At 40.3% G+C, this 22102-nt stretch overlaps 1 protein-coding gene across 5 annotated transcripts in view; it reads left to right on the top strand.

The window, feature by feature from the left end:
* Positions 1-22102, top strand: part of LOC148013507 (sec34-like family protein) — a 131768-nt gene that overhangs the window by 50483 nt on the left and 59183 nt on the right. For 3 of the 5 annotated variants that reach the window (XM_087668548.1, XM_087668546.1, XM_087668549.1), the window contains 10 exons: positions 14727-14771; positions 14870-14944; positions 15041-15136; positions 16485-16562; positions 16907-16992; positions 17081-17147; positions 17646-17708; positions 17925-18032; positions 18129-18233; positions 19243-19335. In XM_087668548.1, coding sequence (XP_087524674.1) covers positions 14727-14771; positions 14870-14944; positions 15041-15136; positions 16485-16562; positions 16907-16992; positions 17081-17147; positions 17646-17708; positions 17925-18032; positions 18129-18233; positions 19243-19335 — 816 coding nt within the window. Of the gene's footprint in view, positions 1-14726; positions 14772-14865; positions 14945-15040; positions 15137-16484; positions 16563-16906; positions 16993-17080; positions 17148-17645; positions 17709-17924; positions 18033-18128; positions 18234-19242; positions 19336-22102 lie in introns of all 5 variants that reach the window. The other 2 variants (XM_087668547.1, XM_087668550.1) reach the window with 2 other exon arrangements.

The raw sequence follows: 22102 nt of genomic DNA, 5'->3' as shown, positions 1-22102 counted from the left end.
CTCCCACCAACTAAGAGGGTGCATGCTCTTAGCCACCAAGATATGGGATGCATACCATGTCCCACCTTGACATGAGGTGAGTATTTATGTTGCAGTATATATCTATGATTCTTAGCCTTCCATGGCAATACTATTTCATACCTAGCTACCCTGGCTATGACTTCCTTCCAAACATGGTGTATTTCTTGTATTTCTTTGCAAGTATGGCGTATTTCATGAATTTCTAGTTATTTGATTTGTTGTGAGAACTAGTATATTACAATATGAGCATGCCTACGTTGCCGAGTAGGTATCCTAGGGCATCGTGATTTGCATAACGCCATAGCTTTGTTTATTGTGATGCCACTTGATGATGTCCCTTGATGGCGCTTATCAGTAGGAGATGTAGTGTCTAAGGTGGCAGTGGCGGGTTAGCTATACTGAAAGAGTCTGTAATTGCTCTTTGGAGGGGCAGATGTGGCTAGGATTGTCTTCGATTTCACAATGCTACTCTGCACCGTTGGAGCTCTAATAAGAAAAGGTCCAGACATCTCTGGTCCTCATAGTCCATCGCCTGTCTGAGTGGTCCAAAGCCCTCCTTAAAGAGGCAATGGTAGTGGCCTCGGATATCATAGTATATAGTGCATCTGCAAATGTAGTGTTCCTTTGTCTCTGGCTCCCACCCGCAAAGTTGACACATCCTCTCATTTGTTGCAACATGGCTCCATTAACATGTCTCAATCATTAGCTGATGTGATGGGGTGTGGATTTGTTCAATAGCAATCAAAGCTCGTGAGAAAGTTGAGCATCCATATATCTCGGTCTCACTATGAAACCATCATGGGAAAGTTGCAAGAAGTGACATTGGTATTGTGCCATCTTCGTGCCTAATGGGAAAGGGGGATTTGGACCGAGTCCTCTCTATCTCCACTTTAGTGATGTTTGCTCTGATTACTCTATTTAACTCTGAATGACTGAGACTCAAAGTGGGACAATCAAGGTTGTAATTGAATGGTGGCAATTTGTCTATATTCATGCCATGCAAGTTCAGCCACATGCTCATATGTGTATACTAACACTGTTTATTTTCCTCTACTGCAAGCTGTCTTGAAGACTCTAGAGCTAGCCTAGGGTATCAATCTTTAGGGAGCTGCCATATCCTTTGGAGGAAGGTGATTGCTTGAAATAGTGCCTCCACTACCATGGGTGCTGCACCCAACTCTACTCGAATGATCTCTTGTGGTACTGAGGCTTTCGTCTCTTATCATATGTGCTATCATCATGACCAATAGTCTCTCCATATGTTCCTAGCCATCATAATGTTGTGCTTCAGGTCCGTTACAGTCCATGAGAGGCGTTCGTCTAGTATGATAAAGGCTTTGGCCCAAATGGCTGCTCCATAGAGTAGTATGGGCATAACTTAAGTGTCAAAGGGCCACAATTTGGTATGGGGCTCTTCAAATTGTATGTGTGCACACTGTCGCTCTAGAGTGCCCAAAGCTACATATGCCCGTGAAAGCCTAGCCTTTGAAGTCTCCTTCTGTGAAAACAGTGGCCCTTTGAAAGTGATCCCAAGGTATACATATTGTCTAACCATTTCCATAAATTGACCGTCATACATAAAGTGATGCTTTAAGCATATCACCCAAGTTGCCGAGGTTTTAAAGACCATAATTTTAGTCTTTCCAACATTAACCTTGAGGCCTTTCTCTTCATAAAACACATGCAATGAATCCAGATATTGCGGTAGCCCCTTAGGTGAATTTGAGATGAGTACAATATCATCTGCAAATAGCAAAATTGGTATCTTGCTTTACACCAAGTGTGCTAGATACCAAGTTTGTTGTGCCTCCAAGCACTTGTACTCTACCTGTCATTGTCTCATACTGTCATGAGGACATGTATTTTTGAAGCCTCACTTAACATGTGGATTCATTTTTAATCACATGGTTAAGTAAATGTTGCACATGTGAGGTGTAACTGGGGTTAGAGTAAATTTATGAGCCCGAGACCCGAGGAAATCATGGGATGTCAAATGCAATAGTTGCTGTAAGTTATGGTGCACAGGTACTTGGTGGTATTTGGTGCCAATTGTTGGCCTAGGTCATTCATTTGGCCATAAGTGTTAGTTGGTGACACTAGAGAAGTGGCGTTTAATGGTACCTAATGCCAATCTGATGGTCAAATATGGCGTAGAGATACTCGGGAATGGAAGTTGCGTAGCCAATTTAATTATTGGCTAGTCAGATAATTGTTCAAGGCACTAAAATAATTATTAGATTAATTTTCAATATTTAAAGACTGAAAATTAATATTTAATTATAGATAATGCTCGAAAGACCATTTGGGAAGGTTGTCGCTTGTCAAAAATGCCCATATAAGAGTGAAAAACGTCTTTAGAGACTGGAGAGGCATTTTTAGTATATTCAACTTGCAAGAGAGAGGGAGGAGATGCTGCTGGTCTGATTTGCAGCCATTAGAGGACCTTCTAAGGCAGCCAGGGGCAGGAGATGACCAATCAACAGCAGGTGAGAGCATCTACAGGCTGTTGAGATAGGGTAGTAGCTGTAAATGACTGATTTTCTTCAGTTCTTTGCATCTACAAGCTGTTGTGGCAGGGCAATAGCTGCATTTGACAGATTTTCAGTTTGCGACAAAACTCTGAATTTTCTCTCTCTACAGATTTCTCTCTCATCTCCTAGTCATTTCAGAGCCTTGCTTCAAAGATATCAGCATTTGGACCCTTGGAGGTTGGGAAATTGCAAATTTCTCTACTGTAAACCTTGATTTGTAGTAGAAATTAGGGTTTACTAGTAGCTTCAGGAAGCGTGCGAGAAATTGGAAGCTCCAAGACTTGGATTTTTCAAGGCTCAAGGTGAATTTCAGCTAAATTTAGATGGAGGACTCGCCAATCATCGAATTTGGGGCATTTCCATCGTCTATGAAGTGGGTGAAGGCCAATTAAGTGCCCAAATCAAGAGGCAAATCAGATTGAAGACTTGCTGGTCACTTTAGATAGCAAGGGGAGTTTGGATTGTGAAGGGGATCGGAAGAATCCCATTGCAAATCAACTTTTTCTTCAATAAAGCTAAAGAAATACTGAAAGTGGCACCAATTTTCGGGCCAATCCGGTGTGCATTGTCTGAGATCAGTAGGTAAATTTGTATTTTCAGATTTGCATTAATTGTTTGCTGCTGTAATTAAGTTGTAATTAGGGATTTACCACCCATCCGCGGAAGCAAGGCTGGTTACATGGTTCCATTGCCAGGATACCATCAAATCCTTTGAATTGGTGGGCTCATTTTTGAAGGGAAATGCATTGTAGTGGTGGACTACACTTCTTATTTAAGGTAAGTCACCTACGACTTGGGTCCTGTTCAAGCAAATGTTTGTTTCAAATTGGTTGACAAGTACCTTTGAAATAGGCATTATGACAGCTTGGAATTAGTTGAATTCCAAAGATTGCAAGAACTTGGATCAATACAATAAGAAGTTTTGGGATGCATTGTTGCCAATTACTTCTTATCGCACAGTACCCCTCCATGAGTAGGTGGAGAAGTATATTTGTGGTTTGCCAAAGGGTATTCTGAATTTTTGCATTCAGTCCACTGTTTTCAGCATGTCTTAGCTTATCGAAACTGCTACTACAGCCGATACATTGTTGTGTGAAAAGGATGCAGGATTCCACGATTATGATGCCAAGTCACATATCAAAGAGGCAAAGGCCAAGAAAAAGGGTAAATCTGAAAATAAATTTGAAAATCAGGGCAGATCTGAAAATAGGGCTGGAAAGAGGAACAGATTACAGAGAAAGAGTGGGAAAAGTGATGTACAACGTAAGGAGCTGATGGCTACAAATAAATGCTATATTTGTGAATAGGAAGGGCATATGGCACATGGTTGTCCTAATAAACAGCAAGCTGAAAAGGATGATAATAAGGGAAAGAAAGGCAAAACTACTATTGGTTTAGTGCTTGATGTAGTGGCAGATCAACCTAATCAATATAGTACCAAATTTTATAGAACATGGGGCAAAATCAGAGATTAGCATGCATTGATTTTTCTTGATCTAGGGGCACAGTCAAATTTCATCTCTCTTGATATGGCAGCCTGTTTAGGCATCAGAGAGGACGAGATGGGGCCCATGGGTGAGATTGGTATGGCATGCAAGACATATGCAGAGTTGGTCACTCCTATCATCGAAAGCTTCGTTTGCACATTCAAAGCTGTGTGGATAGTGAAGAGTTCTTTATTGCTTCATTGGAAGGATGTGATGTCTTGCTTGGTATGCCTTGGTGTCATTGTGTGCATGTAGTGATTGATTCTCATGATAAGATTGTAATCCTATTCCATAGAGGCAATGTTCATACTTTGGATGTAAAATTGAAAGGGGAATCTGTTTCGATTGTAAGTGTTGGAGAGGATCAGTGATGTATGCTATAGGCTAAAATTGCCTCCACACTAGCGGATACACAATGCCTTTCATGTGGGCTTGCTTAGACCTTTTCATGGAGATGTGCCACAGGATGTATCCACTAAAATTCAGCGAGAGGTTGAAGAGCTCAATGAAATACAGGTACCAGAGTAGATTTTGGTACACAAAGAGGAAGATCAGGGGTAAGGGTTCCAGAAGGTACTTGGTGAAGTTTCAGAATTATTCACCATTTGCATCCGTTATGCTCGGTGTATAATCAGTTATGCTTGGTATCGCATTGGTTATGCTTGGTGTAGTATCAGTTAATGATAATCAGGTGTCATTAAATTGATTGCTTATTAGCATTCTCTATTTAATAAATTCATATCAATAAATTAATGACTCACTTTTCTTTAAGTATTGATGATGATCTAGCATGGCCATGAGACTATTTAGAGACCAATATTTCTAGTGCATCACTTAATGGGGTAATTAGAGCACTGTGACGGGGATATCTGGTACATGCAATACAAGTTATGAAGGAAAAAAGAAGCGTGTCAAGTATAAGAGTGTACACAAGAACTAAGGAGTTACGCATAAATGAAGATGGATTAAGTTCTAAGAAGAGGAAGTGCATTAGCATTGTGTATATGTATTTATGTGTGCATCCGGGGACGCTTGGGAACGTTTACTTGTGTATAATGAGCATTGCATTCATTTGGGGTCATCCTCTCCCTTACAAGTCAAGGTTTAAGGTCTTTTCTTTCATTAAGAAAGACAAGAGAGGTAATTCTCTCACTAAGAAAGACAAGAGACGTGATCCTCTGGAAGTGAGGAGAGAAGTGATTTTCTCTTTCTAAGGTCTAAAAAGGCACAAGCTTTTGTGTGAAAGTTAATCTTAAGGTTGAGGCCCAAGGCAATTTAATGAACTCTCCTTAAGGTGGTTGCATGGACCACAAGTTAAGAGTACAGTTTGAGAAGCTGTTCTTTTTAAAAAAGACATGGTGAATCCATTTTTAAAATATCTCGCGATAGAAAGACGATCTCTAAAAACGGGCTGTTAGGGTTATCGGAAACAATAAGATCTACAACTTTCGTGTTGGATGTTTTTTCATCCGAACAATGCACAAAGAGATATCTCGAAATTAGTGCTCCAGAGTAGATCCTGGAATAACCACATCTTGCATGAAGATCAACTCAAGTCTTTCTCCAAGAATAGAAGCTCTTGAAAGCCTATAAAAGAGGAGGCTCTTCTTGGGTGTGAGAGAGGAAAAAGGAAGCATCACTTTGCATGCATCCAAGAGGAGAAGAGAAGATGCAAGTGCTACGGAATCTCTGCTGAAATCAAGTGTTGCGGAAGCTTTGCTAAAATCAAGTTCCAAGAGGAGAAGAGAAGGCGCAAGTGCTACGGAAGCTTTGCTAAAATCAAGCGCCAAGAGGAGAGCGCTATACATATTGTGTAGGAGAGAAGGAGACTCAAGAAGGATCAAAAGGTGCCAACTTTCAAGTTGTGCAAGTGTTAGCCGGTTGTATACCGTGCAAGGAACCGTGATCTTGTTTCCAAGATCTACAAGTAAGAACTGGCTTAAGTATAACGGAGGAGCTTGCTCCTTGTCAATAATATTACTCCACAAGGGGGGGGGGGGATTGGCCCATCTTCCAGTCCCTAGTGTGTTGCCAATTTCTCTACCTCTCTCTCTCTCTCTCTACATATTTTTTTTCTCTCATCTATTTTCTCTCTGTGCCAGCATAATATTCGCTATATATATTTTAAGTATATAAGAAAGTCGAGTGTGTATCTCGAATCTTATAACATCAGGGGCTGATTATTGAATGTTGGTTTTTAGTGTATGATCATTAATATTTAGTGGTATTCAGTTGGTTTTGTGGACAACAACATGTCTTATGATACCATTGATGTTTCAACCATGGTTTATGCTTGGTTTTCTCTATACTATGGTTTGGTTTTGCCAGATGAGTTGAGCTCATGAGAAATGGACATGTCATATGATAATCTGGCAATGTTTTTTAGATTCTTTGCGAGTCTTATGTTATGTTATGATTGGCTGTTAATTTTCAGCATGTGTTGGGCATATGGAATGGTTGAGCAACAGTATACATGTTGTGTTGACTATTATGCCCTATGGAAATTCCAGTATATGACTTTGCTTTTGATGCATTTGGCAGTGCAATCGAGGACGATTGCAAGGATTTCAAGGGGGAGGGTTGTCATGAGGACATGTATTTTTGAAACCTCACTTAAGATGTGGATTAATTTTTAATCACATGGTTAAGTAAATGTTGCACATGTGAGGTGTAACTAGGGTTAGAGTAAATTTACGAGCCCGGGACCCCAAGAAATCACGGGATGTCAAAGGCAAAAGTTGCTATAAGTTATGGTGCACAAGTACTTGGTGGTATCTGGTGTCAGTTGTTGGCCTAGGTCATTCATTTGGCCATAAGTGTCAGTTGGTGACACTAGAGAAGTGGCGTTTAATGGTACCTAACGCTAATCTGATGGTCAAAGATGGCGTAGAGACACTCGAGAATGGAAGTTGCCTAGCCAATTTAATTATTGGCCAGTCAGATTATTTTTTAAGGCACTGAAATAATTATTAGATTAATTTTCAATATTTAAAGATTGAAAATTAATATTTAATTATGGGTAATGCTGGAAAAACCATTTGGGAAAGCTGCCACTTGTTCAAAATGGCCATGCAAGACTGAAAAACATCTTTAGAGGTTGAAGAGAGGCATTTTTAGTGTATTTAGCCTGCAAGAGAGAGGGAGGAGATGCTATTGGTCTGATTTGCAGCCATTGGAGGACCTTCTGAGGCAGCCAGGGGCACAAGAAGACCAATCAACAGCAGGTGATAGCATCTACAGGCTGTTGAGATAGAGCAGTAGTAGTAAATGACTGATTTTCTTCAGTTCTTTGCATCTACAAGATGCTATGGCAAGGCAACATTTGCATTTGACTGATTTTCAGTTTGCGACAAAACTCTGAATTTTCTCTCTATAGCTTTCTCTCTCATCTCCCAGCCATTTCACAGCCTTGCTTCGAAGATCTCAGCATTTGGACCCTTGGAGGCTGAGAAATTGCGAATTTCTCTGCTGTAAATTTTAATTTGCAGCATAAATTAGGGTTTAGTAGCAGCCTCGGGAAGCATGCGAGAAATTGGAAGCTCCAAGACTTGGATTTTTCAGGGCTGAAGGTGAATTTCAGCTAAATTCAGGTGGAGGACTAGCCAGCCATTGAATTTGGGGCATTTTCATCGTCTTTGAAGTGGGTGAAGGCCAATTAAGTGCCCAAATCAAGGGACAAATCAACTCTAATCAATATGCCAAACCCTAAGCTTGTTGATATCCAAGTATCACTATTAGAGGAGGAAAAGAAGCTAAAAACTAAGGAAGGACTAAGCACCTCCAGAGATGAACAAGCATTATATGTTGGCAACATGTACAAAGGCAATAAGGATCAGATTTTTTGTGACTTCTGCAAAAGGACCGGACACACCGATAAGTTTTGCCACACCACAAAGAGGTCCCAAAAGGCCTATCTAGTTGCTGTTAAAGAAGAGGAAGAAACTGGAGCAAAAGAAGAAGAAGAAGAAGAAGAAGGCCACCAGCAGGAGAAGGACGAACCTCATCAGTCCTTCTATTCAGATAGAATTTTTAAGCTTTGTATTTCCTAGCCCTAATGCTTTGGACATAAACTTTTAAACTCCTCATATAGCCTTATACTACAGCCTGTGGATGGATTGCGAAGGGGATTGGGAGAATCCCATTGCAAATCAACTTTTTCTTCAATAAAGCTAAAGTAATACCGAAAGGGGTGCCAACCCAATCCGGTGTGCATTGTCCAAGATCAGTAGGTAAATTTGTATTTTCAGATTTGCATTAATTGTTTGCTGTTGTAATTAAGTTGTAATCAGGGATTTACCACCCATCCACGGAAGGAAGACTGGTTACACATACAATGTATAAATACACCATTGCATATTCTTTGGTATCCCAATGGTTTGCAACCTTTGCATGAGTCTTGCACGTGGTACCAGATTAAAACCTTTGCGGGAATCCACGAAACAACAATAGGTTTTTTGCCTTCGTAATCCTCCCTCCTCAATCAAGGCCCTTAGTTTGAATAGATGGTCTAATGAATTGCATCTTTGGCGAAAGCCAGCTTTTCCTGTAGACCGTATCCCCTTTGTTTCAGCCCACCAACTCAACTCATGCTCCACAATAGAGGCATATATCTTCGCTAGCATATGGCCAATCATAATAGTGTGGTAGTTGTTAGCAACCAATGGATCTCCGCTTTTAAAAATCGGCACTATTGTGTGGTCACACCAACTTGTTGGAAACCCATCACATATAGCTCTATTGAAGATATTTGACAATATAGAGGCCAATGCATAATATGCATGTGCAAAATATTATGCCACAAGGCCATCTTGATCATGTGCTCTTCCATTCTTTAACCTCCAAATGACATACCTCACTATTTTTTTCCTAAAGAATCCACACTATGTTGGCCTAGAGTTTAATGGACAGGGAATTTGCTCTTGTGATGGAACATATAGTGCACTAGCATGTTCATGCCATACCGTGGGTGATGTCAGCTGAATTGGGGGTCGTCTACCGTGAAATTTTCTCCATGCCTTTTTGTTGTTCCTGCTCAAAAGAGCTGATACATCTCATATTGTAGTTTGGCTAGATAATTCATCTTCTTTTTCTGCACAAGACAATGGAAGACATTCAGTGCATGCTTGTGTGCGCATGTCCCTAGTGTAACATCCCTTTGTAGGCTATCTGCACTCATCATCATACCAAGCATTTTGAGGGGCAGTGCATTTGTGTGGTGCAGTAGAGCCCATCTTACATGGGAATGCCTTTGTAGTTGTTGTATGTAAAACCTTCGGTAGAGATTTAGTGGCATCCTCTAGTGGTTTATGCTGGTCTAGCTGGCTTAAGCCAGCTCGTATTGCATCATTATAGATATGCGGAGTTGGCTCTAAAAATGCATAGTGCGGAAATTGGGGGGAGAGAGAGAGAGAGAGAGAGAGAGAGAGAGAGAGAGAGAGAGAGAGAGAGAGAGAGAGAGAGAGAGAGAGAGAGAGAGAGAAGCGATGGTGGGGATGCATCAAGACCTCGCCTAGGGTTCCTGTCCACTGCTTGCACGTTGCCTAGGATTGTGCACACCACTTGCTTGCATGCCCTTCGTCCGTAGCCCCTCAGTTAGCCCCCTTGCCCCCTGTCTTGCGCGCCTAGCCAGTTCATTTTGTTGCTTGTCTAGCTTGCTTGGGGTCCCTACGCCTGTTCGCCCTTGTATGCACTGTGTCCAGTAGGGCCTACAATGCGTGTCAAATGGTGGTTTGCCTTGAGCTAAAGGAGCAATATCTTGTGAGGGACTAGTGAGCGTGTTGGTACTAGTACTGGTGCTTGCCCTAGAAAAGAAGTTAGTCACGATTCTTTGTTTGGTTTAGTTCGATAGCGCTTGCCCCCTATCTATCATGAGGGTCTCCCTATGTTGCTGAAGCTCTAATAGAAATTATCATGAGAGTGAAGTTTTGATGCTTTGCTAAGCATTTGGCTAAAAGTTAATCAAATGTGCAAATGTCACTTGCACATGTGTGTGCTCAAAATTGAGGGCCTAAGACTTGAACCTTAGCAGCGAAAATTGAAGAATTTTAGGGAGATCCAAGAGGCTAGCTAGCCAATCTTTAACTTGGGGCTAAATTTGTCTTGTAAGGAGCAAGGTGAAGGCCAATCTGCGAGCATACTAAAGGGGCAATTTGGTTGAAGGCTTGCTAGTCATTTATGACAGCAAGTGGCAGTTGAATTAGCGGATGAGATTAGAGAATCTTAGTTGTACTTCATCCATTTGCAATAGGTTGTCCATTGTCCAGGATTTAAGTGGTAAAGTGTACATTTCAGTTTATGTGATTTGTTTCCTTGCTGCCATTATTGTTGAATCAGGTTAATACCACCCTTTCTGAGAAGGAAGGCTGGTTTCAGGCATAGCCCCAAACCTATTTGATTCTTGAACTCCATGATTAGGTATAAAGGTCTAAGGTCTGAGGTTTGAAACCCTCCATAAAGAGGTAGTAGCATTGATCTCTCAAAATGCATTATCCATTGGCAAATGTAGTGTTCCTTATACTCGACCTCACCTCCATAGAGCTGGTACATGTGATTTTACAGGGGTGTATTCTCAAATCTCTGTCTCTATTCCCAATTGGTGTAAAGATGTATGGATTTGGTTTATGGCAAATTTGAGGTTGTGTAACAAAGGGGTGTCCATATGAGGTGTTTGTGTAACAAGGGGGGTACCCATATAGGGTGGTTGTAGGACAAGGGGTTTTATGGCAACAAGCAAGTGTTTTTCATAATGGATCATCTTCTTGCCAAGTTGTGCTACTAGATTCACCCAAGTCCTCTCAATGTTGAGTTGTACATTATCCATTCTAATCACTCAGTTTAGCTACAGACAATTGAGTAAGAGGTGGGAACAATCTAGACTATAGTAAAAGATGGTAGTGTCATGAGGATGTGAAATTTTATTGCTTTGCTTAGCATTTGATTAAAGGTTAATCAAACGTGCTAATGTGACTTGCACATGTGAGGTGCAAGTTAATTATTTTATAGTGGGTGACCCAAGATCCCAAAATATCAGTTGATGCCAAAGGCAAGAGTTGTAATAAGTTTATACGTGACAAGTACTAGGTGGTACCCAATGTTAGATTTCGGCCTAGACCAATTTATTGGCCATTAATGTCAGTGGTGACATTAGAGACTAGGCATTAATTAATTGATTAATGTTGGTCTAATGGCTAATAACTGCTTAGGGATACTTGAACCAATTTAATTATTAACTGGTGGAATTATTTTTCTGGGCACTAGAATAATTATTAAATCAAATTTCAAAATTAATATTCTGGAAATTCATTTAAGAAGCTAGATAATGTTGGAAAATGGGATTAGAAAGCTGCCACTTGGCAAAACTTGCCCATGTAAGTGGAAAAAGCATTTTTGGGGGCTAGTGAAAGTCTATTCTAGCCATTGTGAGAGAGAATTCAAGAAGGAGGGTGAAGCCTAATCCCCATGCAAACCAAGGGGAAAATTGGTTCGAAGGCTTGATGGTTAGTTTTGATAGTAAGAGGCACTTGGATTAGTGGAGGAGATCAGAGAATCTTAGACTCCATCCATTTGCAATACAAGCTAAAGAAATATCACAAGGGGTGACAATTTGGTTTGTGGAATTGTGTGATTGCATGTTGTTGTTCTAGAATCCCCTAGCAAATCAAGGGGTAAATTGGTTTGAAGGCTTGTTGGTCATTCATGATAGCAAGAGGCACTTGGGATTAGTAGAGGAGGTTGAAGAATCTCAGTTGTACTCTATCCATTTGCAATATAAGTTAAAGAAATACTACAAGCGGCGCTAAGTTTTGGGGCCAAATTTCATTTTATGTGAATTTGCTTCTTCTTAATTACAAGTGTTAATCAGGTCATTACTACCATTTTGAAGAAGAAAGGCTCCTTTTTAGATAGCCTCCACTCCTTGAGCACCCCTTCCAGTTGTATATCACCCCTTCATCATTCATTCATCAGTTTCTCATTCTCTCTTTGTACCCTTATTTGGGTTCACTCTATGTTAATCGTATTCATAAACTCTTAATGTTTTCTCTGGAAACCCTAGTGTATCTTCACATTGTGTCGAGTTGACATGTCAAGGTTGTAGAGATTGATGGACATGACCATTTCTGGAACTCCAAATGTCCTTGTGTGGCTCAAAATGAGGTTCACAACTAGGTGATGAACATGGAGAAAGACTTAGAATGACATGATTGCTAACACATGAGATGCTCACAAACAAAGGCTTGCTCCAAAAGAGCTAAGGTAAAATCTTGTAGAGAAACACCTTGTAACCCACTAATGTGAATATGACGCTTGCATAAGAAAAAAAACAAGCCAAGAAGGCACATGAGATTCAAAATCCATCGTGCACAGTGCAAGCAAGAAGCACAACCATATTTGCAAGCTAGAAATGTAGCCAGATTGGACTAACAAGATTACCACAATAGTGGAAGGAAAAATTCATGGTGCATGCAAAAGGACCAGTCACTAGATGCGATGTGGACAAAGTGAACCTGAGGTCAAATACAAGTTGCTGGTGTAACACATGGAGTGGTAGGAGATGTTGCCAATGCCAATCAAGTGTAACCCCTCAATGATTAGTGTTTTTTCCTAGCACTTATGTGATTGTAAAGACTTACATGTAAGCTCATTGCAATACTAATGCTTCGGGGTTGTCCTTTTGTATAAAAGCAAATAGTTCCTCTAAGAAGGATGTGGAACTTTTCTCATGCAATGGAGTACTATTTGGATGCAACAAAAGGCACCACCAAATATGTTGGAACTTGTTGACAAGAAGCAAAACGGTGTATTTCCAATTGACATTGCAAATGTCCTTTTTTAAATCTGACATTGCTTCATGCATATTTATGGCAAGCCTTTAAATTTGCACACTAACTTTGCTTACACTATGGAGTCTCCCTTAGATGCCAAACAACTATTGAGAAAACTGAATAGTTATTAAGCTCTTTAGGTGTGCATGGGGGTAGGTAAAGATTTGAAAGGATCAAAAGGCATTAGGACTAGCTCAAGTTGTTGCTTAGAAGAAATCTATGATTGGGACCAAGGACAAGAGATCGCTTAGCTGCATGACTAGTAAGCCATTGGAAGCAAGATGGGAGCTTTGGAAACTTTTGTGCAAATGCACTACAAATTTGGAGAAAAAACCAAACCTAAAGAATACTTCTATGGAAGTTTGATATTCTTTTGGTAGGCTGGTCTCTTTAATGCTTTAACCATTAGCAAACCCTATAACTCAAGCAGCATTTGATAAAGAAGTTGATGTATTTACAAGATGTAAAGTTACAGGATGGGGAGAATTTAACATTACACGTTACATTGTATTTTCTTATCTTCGCTCCCTCTTTTAGCTTTCCATCACATCATAGCTTCAACGGTTTACACATGGCTCATATTTTTGGAGAAGTACGGATCTTTGGAGATATGGAGTATTTATTCTTTTACTTGAGTTGTGAGTTTAGTCATTATGTGAATGAGAGTGAGGGGGAGTGAGTTATTGTTTTAAGTTTTCTTTCATTCTATGTCATAAACCACCTCTTATATCAAAGATATGGGCAATTTGGTGTGCTTCCTTTGTTCATCTGCATTCTCTTGTCTTGGATGATACCCCCATTGGGCACTTAGGATTTGGGGGATTACCAAAGTTGAGCCTCTTGAATTAGCGATAAATAAAGTGAATCAAAACATCAAAACATTGTAAACCCTAAGCCAATTAAAATAATGTTTAAGGGCATGACATCTACATGTAACATTTGTTCAATGCAACTAGGGTGTGCAAAACAAGGGTTTTGTATGGTGTTATGGATGTATACAATGCCACTACCAAGGGTGAGGGCAGTGAGTTGAAAGGGGGTTTGTTAGTCAATTAATGCCTTTGGTTGAGGGATCAATTGATTAGTCTGCAAAGTACATTTCATGTGAACAAGGTCTATGACCAACAATCAAGATTCTTAAAGCCTCCAATGATGTATCTGAAATGCCTTTGGCAAGTGTCAAAGGAGTGTGATACCCATCTATGATAAATAATGGCAGAAGAGTTGTCTTCTTATCTTCTATTGTTAGCCAATGAAAGGCTACTACTTTCTAATCCAAATGTGAGCATTTTGTGTTTGCATATCCGACTCTTACCTGTGGGGTCACATCGTTGCTGCCATTTTTGATTGACTTTTGTTTAGCTTCGCTCTCCTCTTCTACAGTCCTCCGAATCACAATCACTGCCTTAAATCAATCATATTGGCTGGAATTATGTTAACAAATTTGAAATGCATGTGCCAGGCTGCTCAATATGGCACTATGAACCTTGGGTAGGAGCGGGTCACATACATGCTCTTTGCCTGCATGCATGCCACAGCTGCTGAAGCATTGGAGCTTTATCAAATACCTAGGAATCTACCTGGCATTATTTAATTGAATGAGTTATCATGGCCTTGCATTGTTTGCTAGTTCTTGGACTGGAGATATAGTTTTACTGTTTGAGTTATCGAGATGTCGGGCTTCTTATACTAGATTTACATTTGGAAGTAAAATCAATATACGGGCAGCACCTTTGTAATGGGCATTGGTCCGTGAAAGTCTTTCCTCCTTATTTTTCAGTTCATTTATTTTGACTCAGTGCATGACATGCATTTAACCTTAGATGAATCAGAGTTACTAATTAAACATGGGGTCTTTTTGGCAGTTCTACAAGTGGTTTACAGACTTGGAATCAGCAATGAAGTATGAGGTCGGTACTTTTAAGTTCATCTCATAGCATGTACTGGTAAAACATCTCTACTAACAAAGGCTAGGAGTTTTTGATGTTTTGATTGTTCACGAAGACAGACAGAGGAGAAGTATCGGCAATATGTTAATACACTATCTGAGCACTTGCAGACTTGTGATGATATTCTTGGGCAGGAGAGTATTTGCTCTATGCTCCAATGCAACCTATAGATAACGAATCTCTTTGTCAATCTTGGTGAACTGATAAAGTTTTACTTTTCAATACTGCAGTTGGATGGCACTATAGATCTGTTTGAGAACCTCCAAGCACAACATCAAGCTGTTGCTACAAAGACCAAGACTTTGCATGATGCTTGTGAAAGACTGGTGAATGCACTTTGCCCATTGGCCTGATTGTTTCTGTGTCTTTTGTCCCCTAGCATTCGCTCTATTCTATTGCCATAGATCAGTCAGTTGAAGGACATGATCAGAAGTGGAATTAAAGGTAGCAACTACGTCAAAATAAGAGTGTGCATACGTGTTTGTTTTCACAAGGTTCAAATATACCAAAACCTCCATAAATGTGCCTTGCAAAACAATTGAGCCTATAGGCAGTTTGCTTGAGCAAAAGCAGCTATCAACCATGATGTTGCTAATCTGTGCTTAGGAGATGGCGTGTATACCTTGGCATATATAAATGGGAGGTAAGACTGTATACCTTAGCATAAGACAATGGAAAGCAGATTATGCTAAAGTAGTACTCTGCAAGTTCAAGACAGAATGTGTGGCTGTTCTGTTTTCTAATGTGTTGGAGGAGGTTCTTTGCATTGCTGTCTTGAGTGGGAAGAGAGGACCCTTGAGGCAATTCCCTGGGTTTGGCAAGCATGAGACCAGGGTGTTTTGTAGGTTATGATTTGGCAGAAACTCAGGGATAGTTTGTAGTCAATAATTAGGGGGTGCCCTCTTTTTCCTAAAGGTATGCAGAAGGTTGCAGTTTTGAATGCGACATACATATGTTTGAGACAAAGCCAGGGACCTATTACAACCATTACAATCCAATAACCTATAAAAAAGTTTGGCTGACTGGAGTATTACGTCCAATAATTGGATGCCTCAAGTTTCAGAAAAAGAGCCTTCAAAATTCTACCGCAGTCACCTTGGAGAGCAGTTCATATTAATAGCTCTGGCACATGGGCAAGCTGTTGAAATGGTCGGTTGGAAATCTCTCCAGAGCATGGAAAAAAGAGTATCTGACAACAATTTAAAATTATTATTTCACATTATAGGAGGTGTGGGGCAAACAAGTAATGTTGGAATAACCAGTTGACACTTTGATTGACCTAGAATGTGGCAAAATGTATTCATGGGAAAAATTCTCTTCCAGTTCAAATGCTGAAAAGGTTGCAAACTCCTGTGAAGTGTACAAATGATAACTGATAGCGGGGACCTGAGTGTCCCAGGCTGGCTGCTAGAGGAATAGGAACATACACTAGATTTTGTGTGTCACTTTCATATTTTCTCGGTTCATTTTATTTGTAGGTGAATGGCTGCCTGAGAGTTTAACATGACTTGAAAGTGCTTCTTTCATGCTTCACTTTGGCATCATCCACCATTTGCATATTTTGCTGTGTTCCTGAAAGTTTTAATGTTACAGCATGTGCGAAAATGCTGAAATTGTTTCCAGGGCAGACCAATCAACAATGCTTTACTTGTTACTCTTTGGCAAGAATGGCAGGTGATGGAAAAGGATAAATTGGTTGAATTTGCAGATGCATTACGTAATAAACTCAACTACTTTGATGAGTTAGAGAATGTGAGTGCCACATACAATACTCTCTCAAAAGGCTAGTTAATTCGTAAGTTGAATGCATTGTTGAAATAATTTCAGTGTCTTGCTTAGAGCAGTTGATAAAAATTTGATGAGTTAGAGAATGAGTGCCACATACAATAATCTCTCAAAAGACTAGTTAATTCGTAAGTGGAATGCATTGTTGAAATAATTTCAATGTCTTTGCCAAGAGCAGTTCATAAAAAAAATAATATAACATTGTTTTTTGGTTAGAAAATGTGGAATATAATGTGGATTTTAAATAAGGTTTACGTTGATAATGTATCTGCAAAGGTTTTCAAAGCTAATCCCACTTTGCTTTCTCCTAGATTGCAACACAATTCTATGCACCAACGATGAGTGTTGCAAGTGGTCACTTCCTTCCTTTATTGAAACGGCTTGATGAATGCATCTCGTAAGCTGTAACATTTTTAATTTTAGAAATTTCAGAATATCTAGACATGTGCAGATTGTTCGTCTGTAACTTACACACCTATTGACAGATATGTTGGCAACAATCCACAGTATGCAGATTCAGCTGTATATCTCCTTAAATTCAGGCAACTACAGGTGCCATTTGATCCATTATGTAAACACTCTCTTAATACTTAGACAGAGATAATGTATTTATCCTTAGCATGTGATGTAACGAAGACATACATTCAGAAATGCACATGCTCACACCATAAATATCTCTGTGTCTATTGTATAAAGCAGACTATTAGTTGGATTTGTTAAGTATACGGTCAGAAGGCATAATCTAGTATGTTTTCTCTTATTGGATCACCAGAACCTGTAAGTGGTGGCTAGATATGTTTTTTTGCTTCAGAGTTCAATTTCAAGTAGATGACATTCAAGAGGGTTATTTAAAGTGCAGCTGTTACTGCACCATTTGTGCCTAGATTCACTAGCGAAGTGTTGAAAAGGGATTTTCTGTAAGTGTGGCCTGGGTTGGTTCACAAACAGTAACTCGTGAAGTTGCAGCATATTTATTTGAAAACCTCTTTTTTTGATATGATGATTCATTCTTGTGAATTGAATTGTAATTGTACTCTGTTTGTGGAACAGTCTCGAGCTTTAAGTATGGTGAGAACCCATGTACTTGGAGTACTGAAAATGGTGTCACAGCAGGTAATTGTTAAGTAATCTATGTCGTATGACATTTATGTCAATCTATACCAATGTCTCGGTCATTCAGAAATTCTATAGCATGCTTTAGTATTAAAAGAGGGTTGTCTGTTGTAGCCCAAAGATTTACACAGCTGATAGATATTTACCCTTTATAAATCATAACTTCCACTTCTTCACCAAAAAAATAATGATATCTACCCTTTTCATTGGAAAAAGGTCCAAAGTGGCATCAAAGAATCTGCTGCTTCACAGGGCAAAGCACCATTATCTGAGGCAGCAGAAACTTCAATACTCTATGTCCGGTTCAAGGCAGCTGCAAACGAGGTAATTCATGTTCAGTGGGGCTTAGGACTCGGTTGTTCATCTTGCACAGTAGAAGGATAGTTCTGTGGATGATTTCCCAAATCTGTTGAATTGCAGATCAAGCCATTGATGGAGGAACTTGAGAGCAGGGGAAGTAGAACAGAATACGCACAGATTCTTGCAGATTGCTATTCTCTATACTGTGAGCAGCGGCTGTCTCTTGTATGTGGTGACTCACATGCTTCTTTTCGGTTATTTGCTTTAGCAGTTCTCTATATTTAATTCTGTACTTTGTTGACATTGTGAAACTGCAAGCAACTTTGCATTGTTTGCACCATGTAGATATGTTCAAACTGTTAAAACAGTAATTATTGGGTCCTTTTTGCCCTTCATTTGCATCATCTTGACTCTGCTGCATTTATTTCAGTCTTGTGACTCCTTTATACATAATCATTGATTTTTTTGGTGTTTTGAAGTTTAGACAACTATCTCAAGATTTAGAATTCACTTTGCCAGCTGGCCTTGACACAATGCATCCAGCTAGTCTGGGAGAGTAGCCTTAGAAAGAACTTTTGATGCAGAGATTACAAGGATGCAGTCCCTCTCTTGGGGGTCTTTGTGACCCTAGCATTTGATGAGATTTTGAGAAAGATATGCCACAACAGTCATCAGCATTTGGAGGTGTGTTCACCCTTAATCAGGTTACCCTTTCACCAAAGCAAGAGGATGAGATAGCTGATAGTTTGGAATTCCCTGGCTACTCTCCCTTCTGGTCAAATAAACAATATGCCGTGCTGGTATCACTTGGCTGAGGTCCAGCCAATTCCTTCTGGCAGACAAGATTAAATATCAAGCAGATTATTCTCCTCGATTGGCTTTTATCTGGATTGCCCTCATGAACTGTCCTTGTCAATCTCATGTTATGATATTGTATTAAGAGTACAAGACTAACCATAATTACACACAAGCCTCATATATTGATTATATTTTGTACAATTTGTTTCTTACCATTTCTTAACTTTTTCAAAACCATTTGCTACATACTAAACCATTATGAAATGTCCCGTTTCTGAAACTCCTGGCTACAAATGCTTCCAGTTGAGGAAGGATGGGAGAGTATTTATGTTGTCCTTCTTAAGGAAATTTGTACAAATTCATTGCCTGGCAGTTTCTTCTTGTACTTACAACTTACATGTACCTTTGATACACACATAAGCTAGTTGCATTGTAGGTGAGAGGTGTTGTTCAACAGCGTATATCAGAATATGCAAAGAATGGAACACTACCGGCTTTAACACGCCAAGGGTGTGCTTATATGATGCAGGTATGGAATTACATTTATTTGTCAGTTCTTGCTAAACGTGATATTTGTACATCCATTAGAATTCCTGTTAGTCAAGTAAAGAGCTGAGACAGAGCTTGCTTTTATGTCTCTTCACCTTACGAAAACTTGCTTTGATTACATATTATAAGATTTGTGTGTAATGTTTTATGACTCCAACAGCTACATGCGGTACATTAAAGTTTTCTGTTTTATTTGATATCTGCTAAGCTGAATGCTGATTTATCACTTACTGTGAAGGTCTTGAGTGATGAGAGTCTGAAAATAAGACAATTGTTTAGTGCTTGCTAATATGCTATGAAGATATGCTAGGGTTTGCATTAAGAAAACATAGGATGTATGAGCGTGACTAAAACACAATAACTCAGACAATAATGCAAAAACGCAAAGACACAAAGAGAGAAGAAAGAGAACTCTGAATGAATGAATGTTGTAAATGATGGAAAGAGTGTACAGATGCTCAAAGGCAGAGCAATGGGCGTAGTTGGAGAGTGATGTCCACCGGAGACGAATCCCAAGTGCTGTAACCACCAGTTGGAGCTAAAATAATGCTGAGATAGAAGGGGCAGCAGGCTGGTAACCAAAGCACAGCAGTCTGGAGGCTGAATCTGGAAAAAAACAGCAGTGTACAATCTAATGTGCTGGCAGTTCATCACCGAAGGCTGGAAACAGTCAGGCAACAGCTGAGAAAGGAAGATTTGATGCCGGGCGGCCTGTATAGGCTGTAAACATAGGCCGTTGATCAGGGAACAGGGTGGCATTGGCTGACGTTAGCAAGCTGTCTGCAAACACAACTGTCGAATGACTCCAAACAGGGCGATGGCAGCAAATAGTGCATCATGGGCTGGAGTGAAGGTGGCTGCAGTTGGCAAGGGCTGAATAGCTGATGTAGATAGGCTGAAGGCTGAAAACTGGATGCCGACAGCTAGAGAGAGAGTGAAGAGTCCTGAAGACTGATGTGACCTACAAAACAAGGATAAGGCTGAATGGTGGGCAATGTGTTTATTTATAGATGAGTGGATCCTCTCAAATTAGGGTTTGGCTTATGGAACACAGAAACTCTCTAGGAACAGATTTCTTTTTTAGTGAAAGTTTTGGTAACTACATGTTTTGGGGCTATCTAAAAGAGTTTCTAATACATTTTTATTTCAACACCCCCTCTTAGGCTCAATTGGAACTAGAAAGGGATTGTAAGAAAAGCTCAAGCCTATTTTTACCCCAAGGTGTCCCACCCCAGCAGCAAGGACATCAAATAAAGGGTGCATGTTGGCTACTTGGTGTTCTACTAAGACTATAGAGGCGATGGTTATCTTACCAAGGGAGCCTAAGTGATCACCCTAGAGAGGCCAAGGCATTGGACAAAAGGTGCTCGTCGGTTACCTAGTGGCCTAGTAGGACTTACAAGGGCAGATGGAACCACATTGAACTTTTACGTTTTGGTAAATAAGTTTTTGAATAAGGTTTTTGCCCTATCAAGTAATTTGTGTTGGAGGGATGAAGGGGATGGTTAGATCCAACACATTATAAAATAGACAATCTATTTTGACCAATATTGTTGGGTATCTGTGATGAAGTACAAGGGAGAAGAGGTGAAAGGGTAAAGAAGTATGGAGGTGTGGAGGTCAGGTGGTAAAAGAACCATCAATGGAAATACCTTAGGATCCACTCAAGGGTGCCTTACACAATGAGATGCAAAGAGTAATGCTACATGATGAGAATGCACACATAGCAAGGTGCCACTTGGACAGTGTTTCTCATGGAAAAATTGTTCACTTGGTCAAGTGCCCTTTTACAAAGGTAATGATGATCATGCAATGCAAAGACTAGATACGATAGTGTTGGGTATGACTCACGCCTACGCTCACAAAGGAGTTTCGGTGATCCTTAGTAGGATACTAGGGCACTTTTTACTCTCCTTACGAGAGGTTTTTTTCCCCAAATTTATTTTCTTTTATTTTATGTGCCTAGGTTACACAGTTTGGGCACTTATCGTGCTTTACATCTTTTGGGTGTGAACACCCTCTTACAACCCTAAGGTTTAAGGGTTGAACTTCGTACTTGCACCTTACACTCTTGATTATTGCATTGGGTGTTGTGCTATCAAAGTTGTACACTCTCTTCACTGTCAACTGTACTTACAGCTAAGTTTGCGCTTCGATCTCTGTGTATTTTTTCACCTCACATTTGGCTAGTTAAGCAACTCCAGGCACCACCAGCTCGTCCACGGATCTCCCCTGCCTTCTTGGCTTGCACTGCTAGCACTGCTTGGCTTGGCCCCGTTTATCATTAGTAGCAACTAGTTTGCCTCTAGCGTCTCTAGTGCAGTGGCGGGCGCCAACTATCTGCTTGACTAGGCCGATTTTTGCAGGAGCGCCTAGAGCGCCGCCCTAGGCAATGCTTTCGCCTTTGCAATGCCCCAATCCGCTAGACGATGCCAGCTCCTTTGCCTACAGCCCCCGCTCTCGCCTGCTGCGCCTTGCCTCTCCAGTCGTGCTCGCCTGCTCCCTGGCCCTTGTCGCTCGCCAGGTCTACCATTTAGCAGGCAGTGCTTTTGCCTTTGGCTCCTAGTTTGGCGGCCCTTAGTGCCAGCTTCCAATGCTTCTGCCTGTGGCTCCTAGCCCTGGCTGCCCTCAACGCCAATGCCGTGTGGTCCTGAGTGCTATCTGTACAGCCCGCTCGTCTCCAGCTCGAGTATAGAGATAAACAGAAAAAAATCCTTCAAATTTTCAAAATTTTAATTCAAAGTTCA

This window comes from Lygodium microphyllum, chromosome 26 (genome assembly GCF_053477565.2).
Source record: "Lygodium microphyllum isolate KBCC chromosome 26, Lygodium_microphyllum_v1.1.10, whole genome shotgun sequence".
Classification (NCBI taxonomy): Eukaryota; Viridiplantae; Streptophyta; class Polypodiopsida; order Schizaeales; family Lygodiaceae; genus Lygodium; species Lygodium microphyllum.
This window is presented reverse-complemented; position numbering and strand designations above follow the sequence as displayed.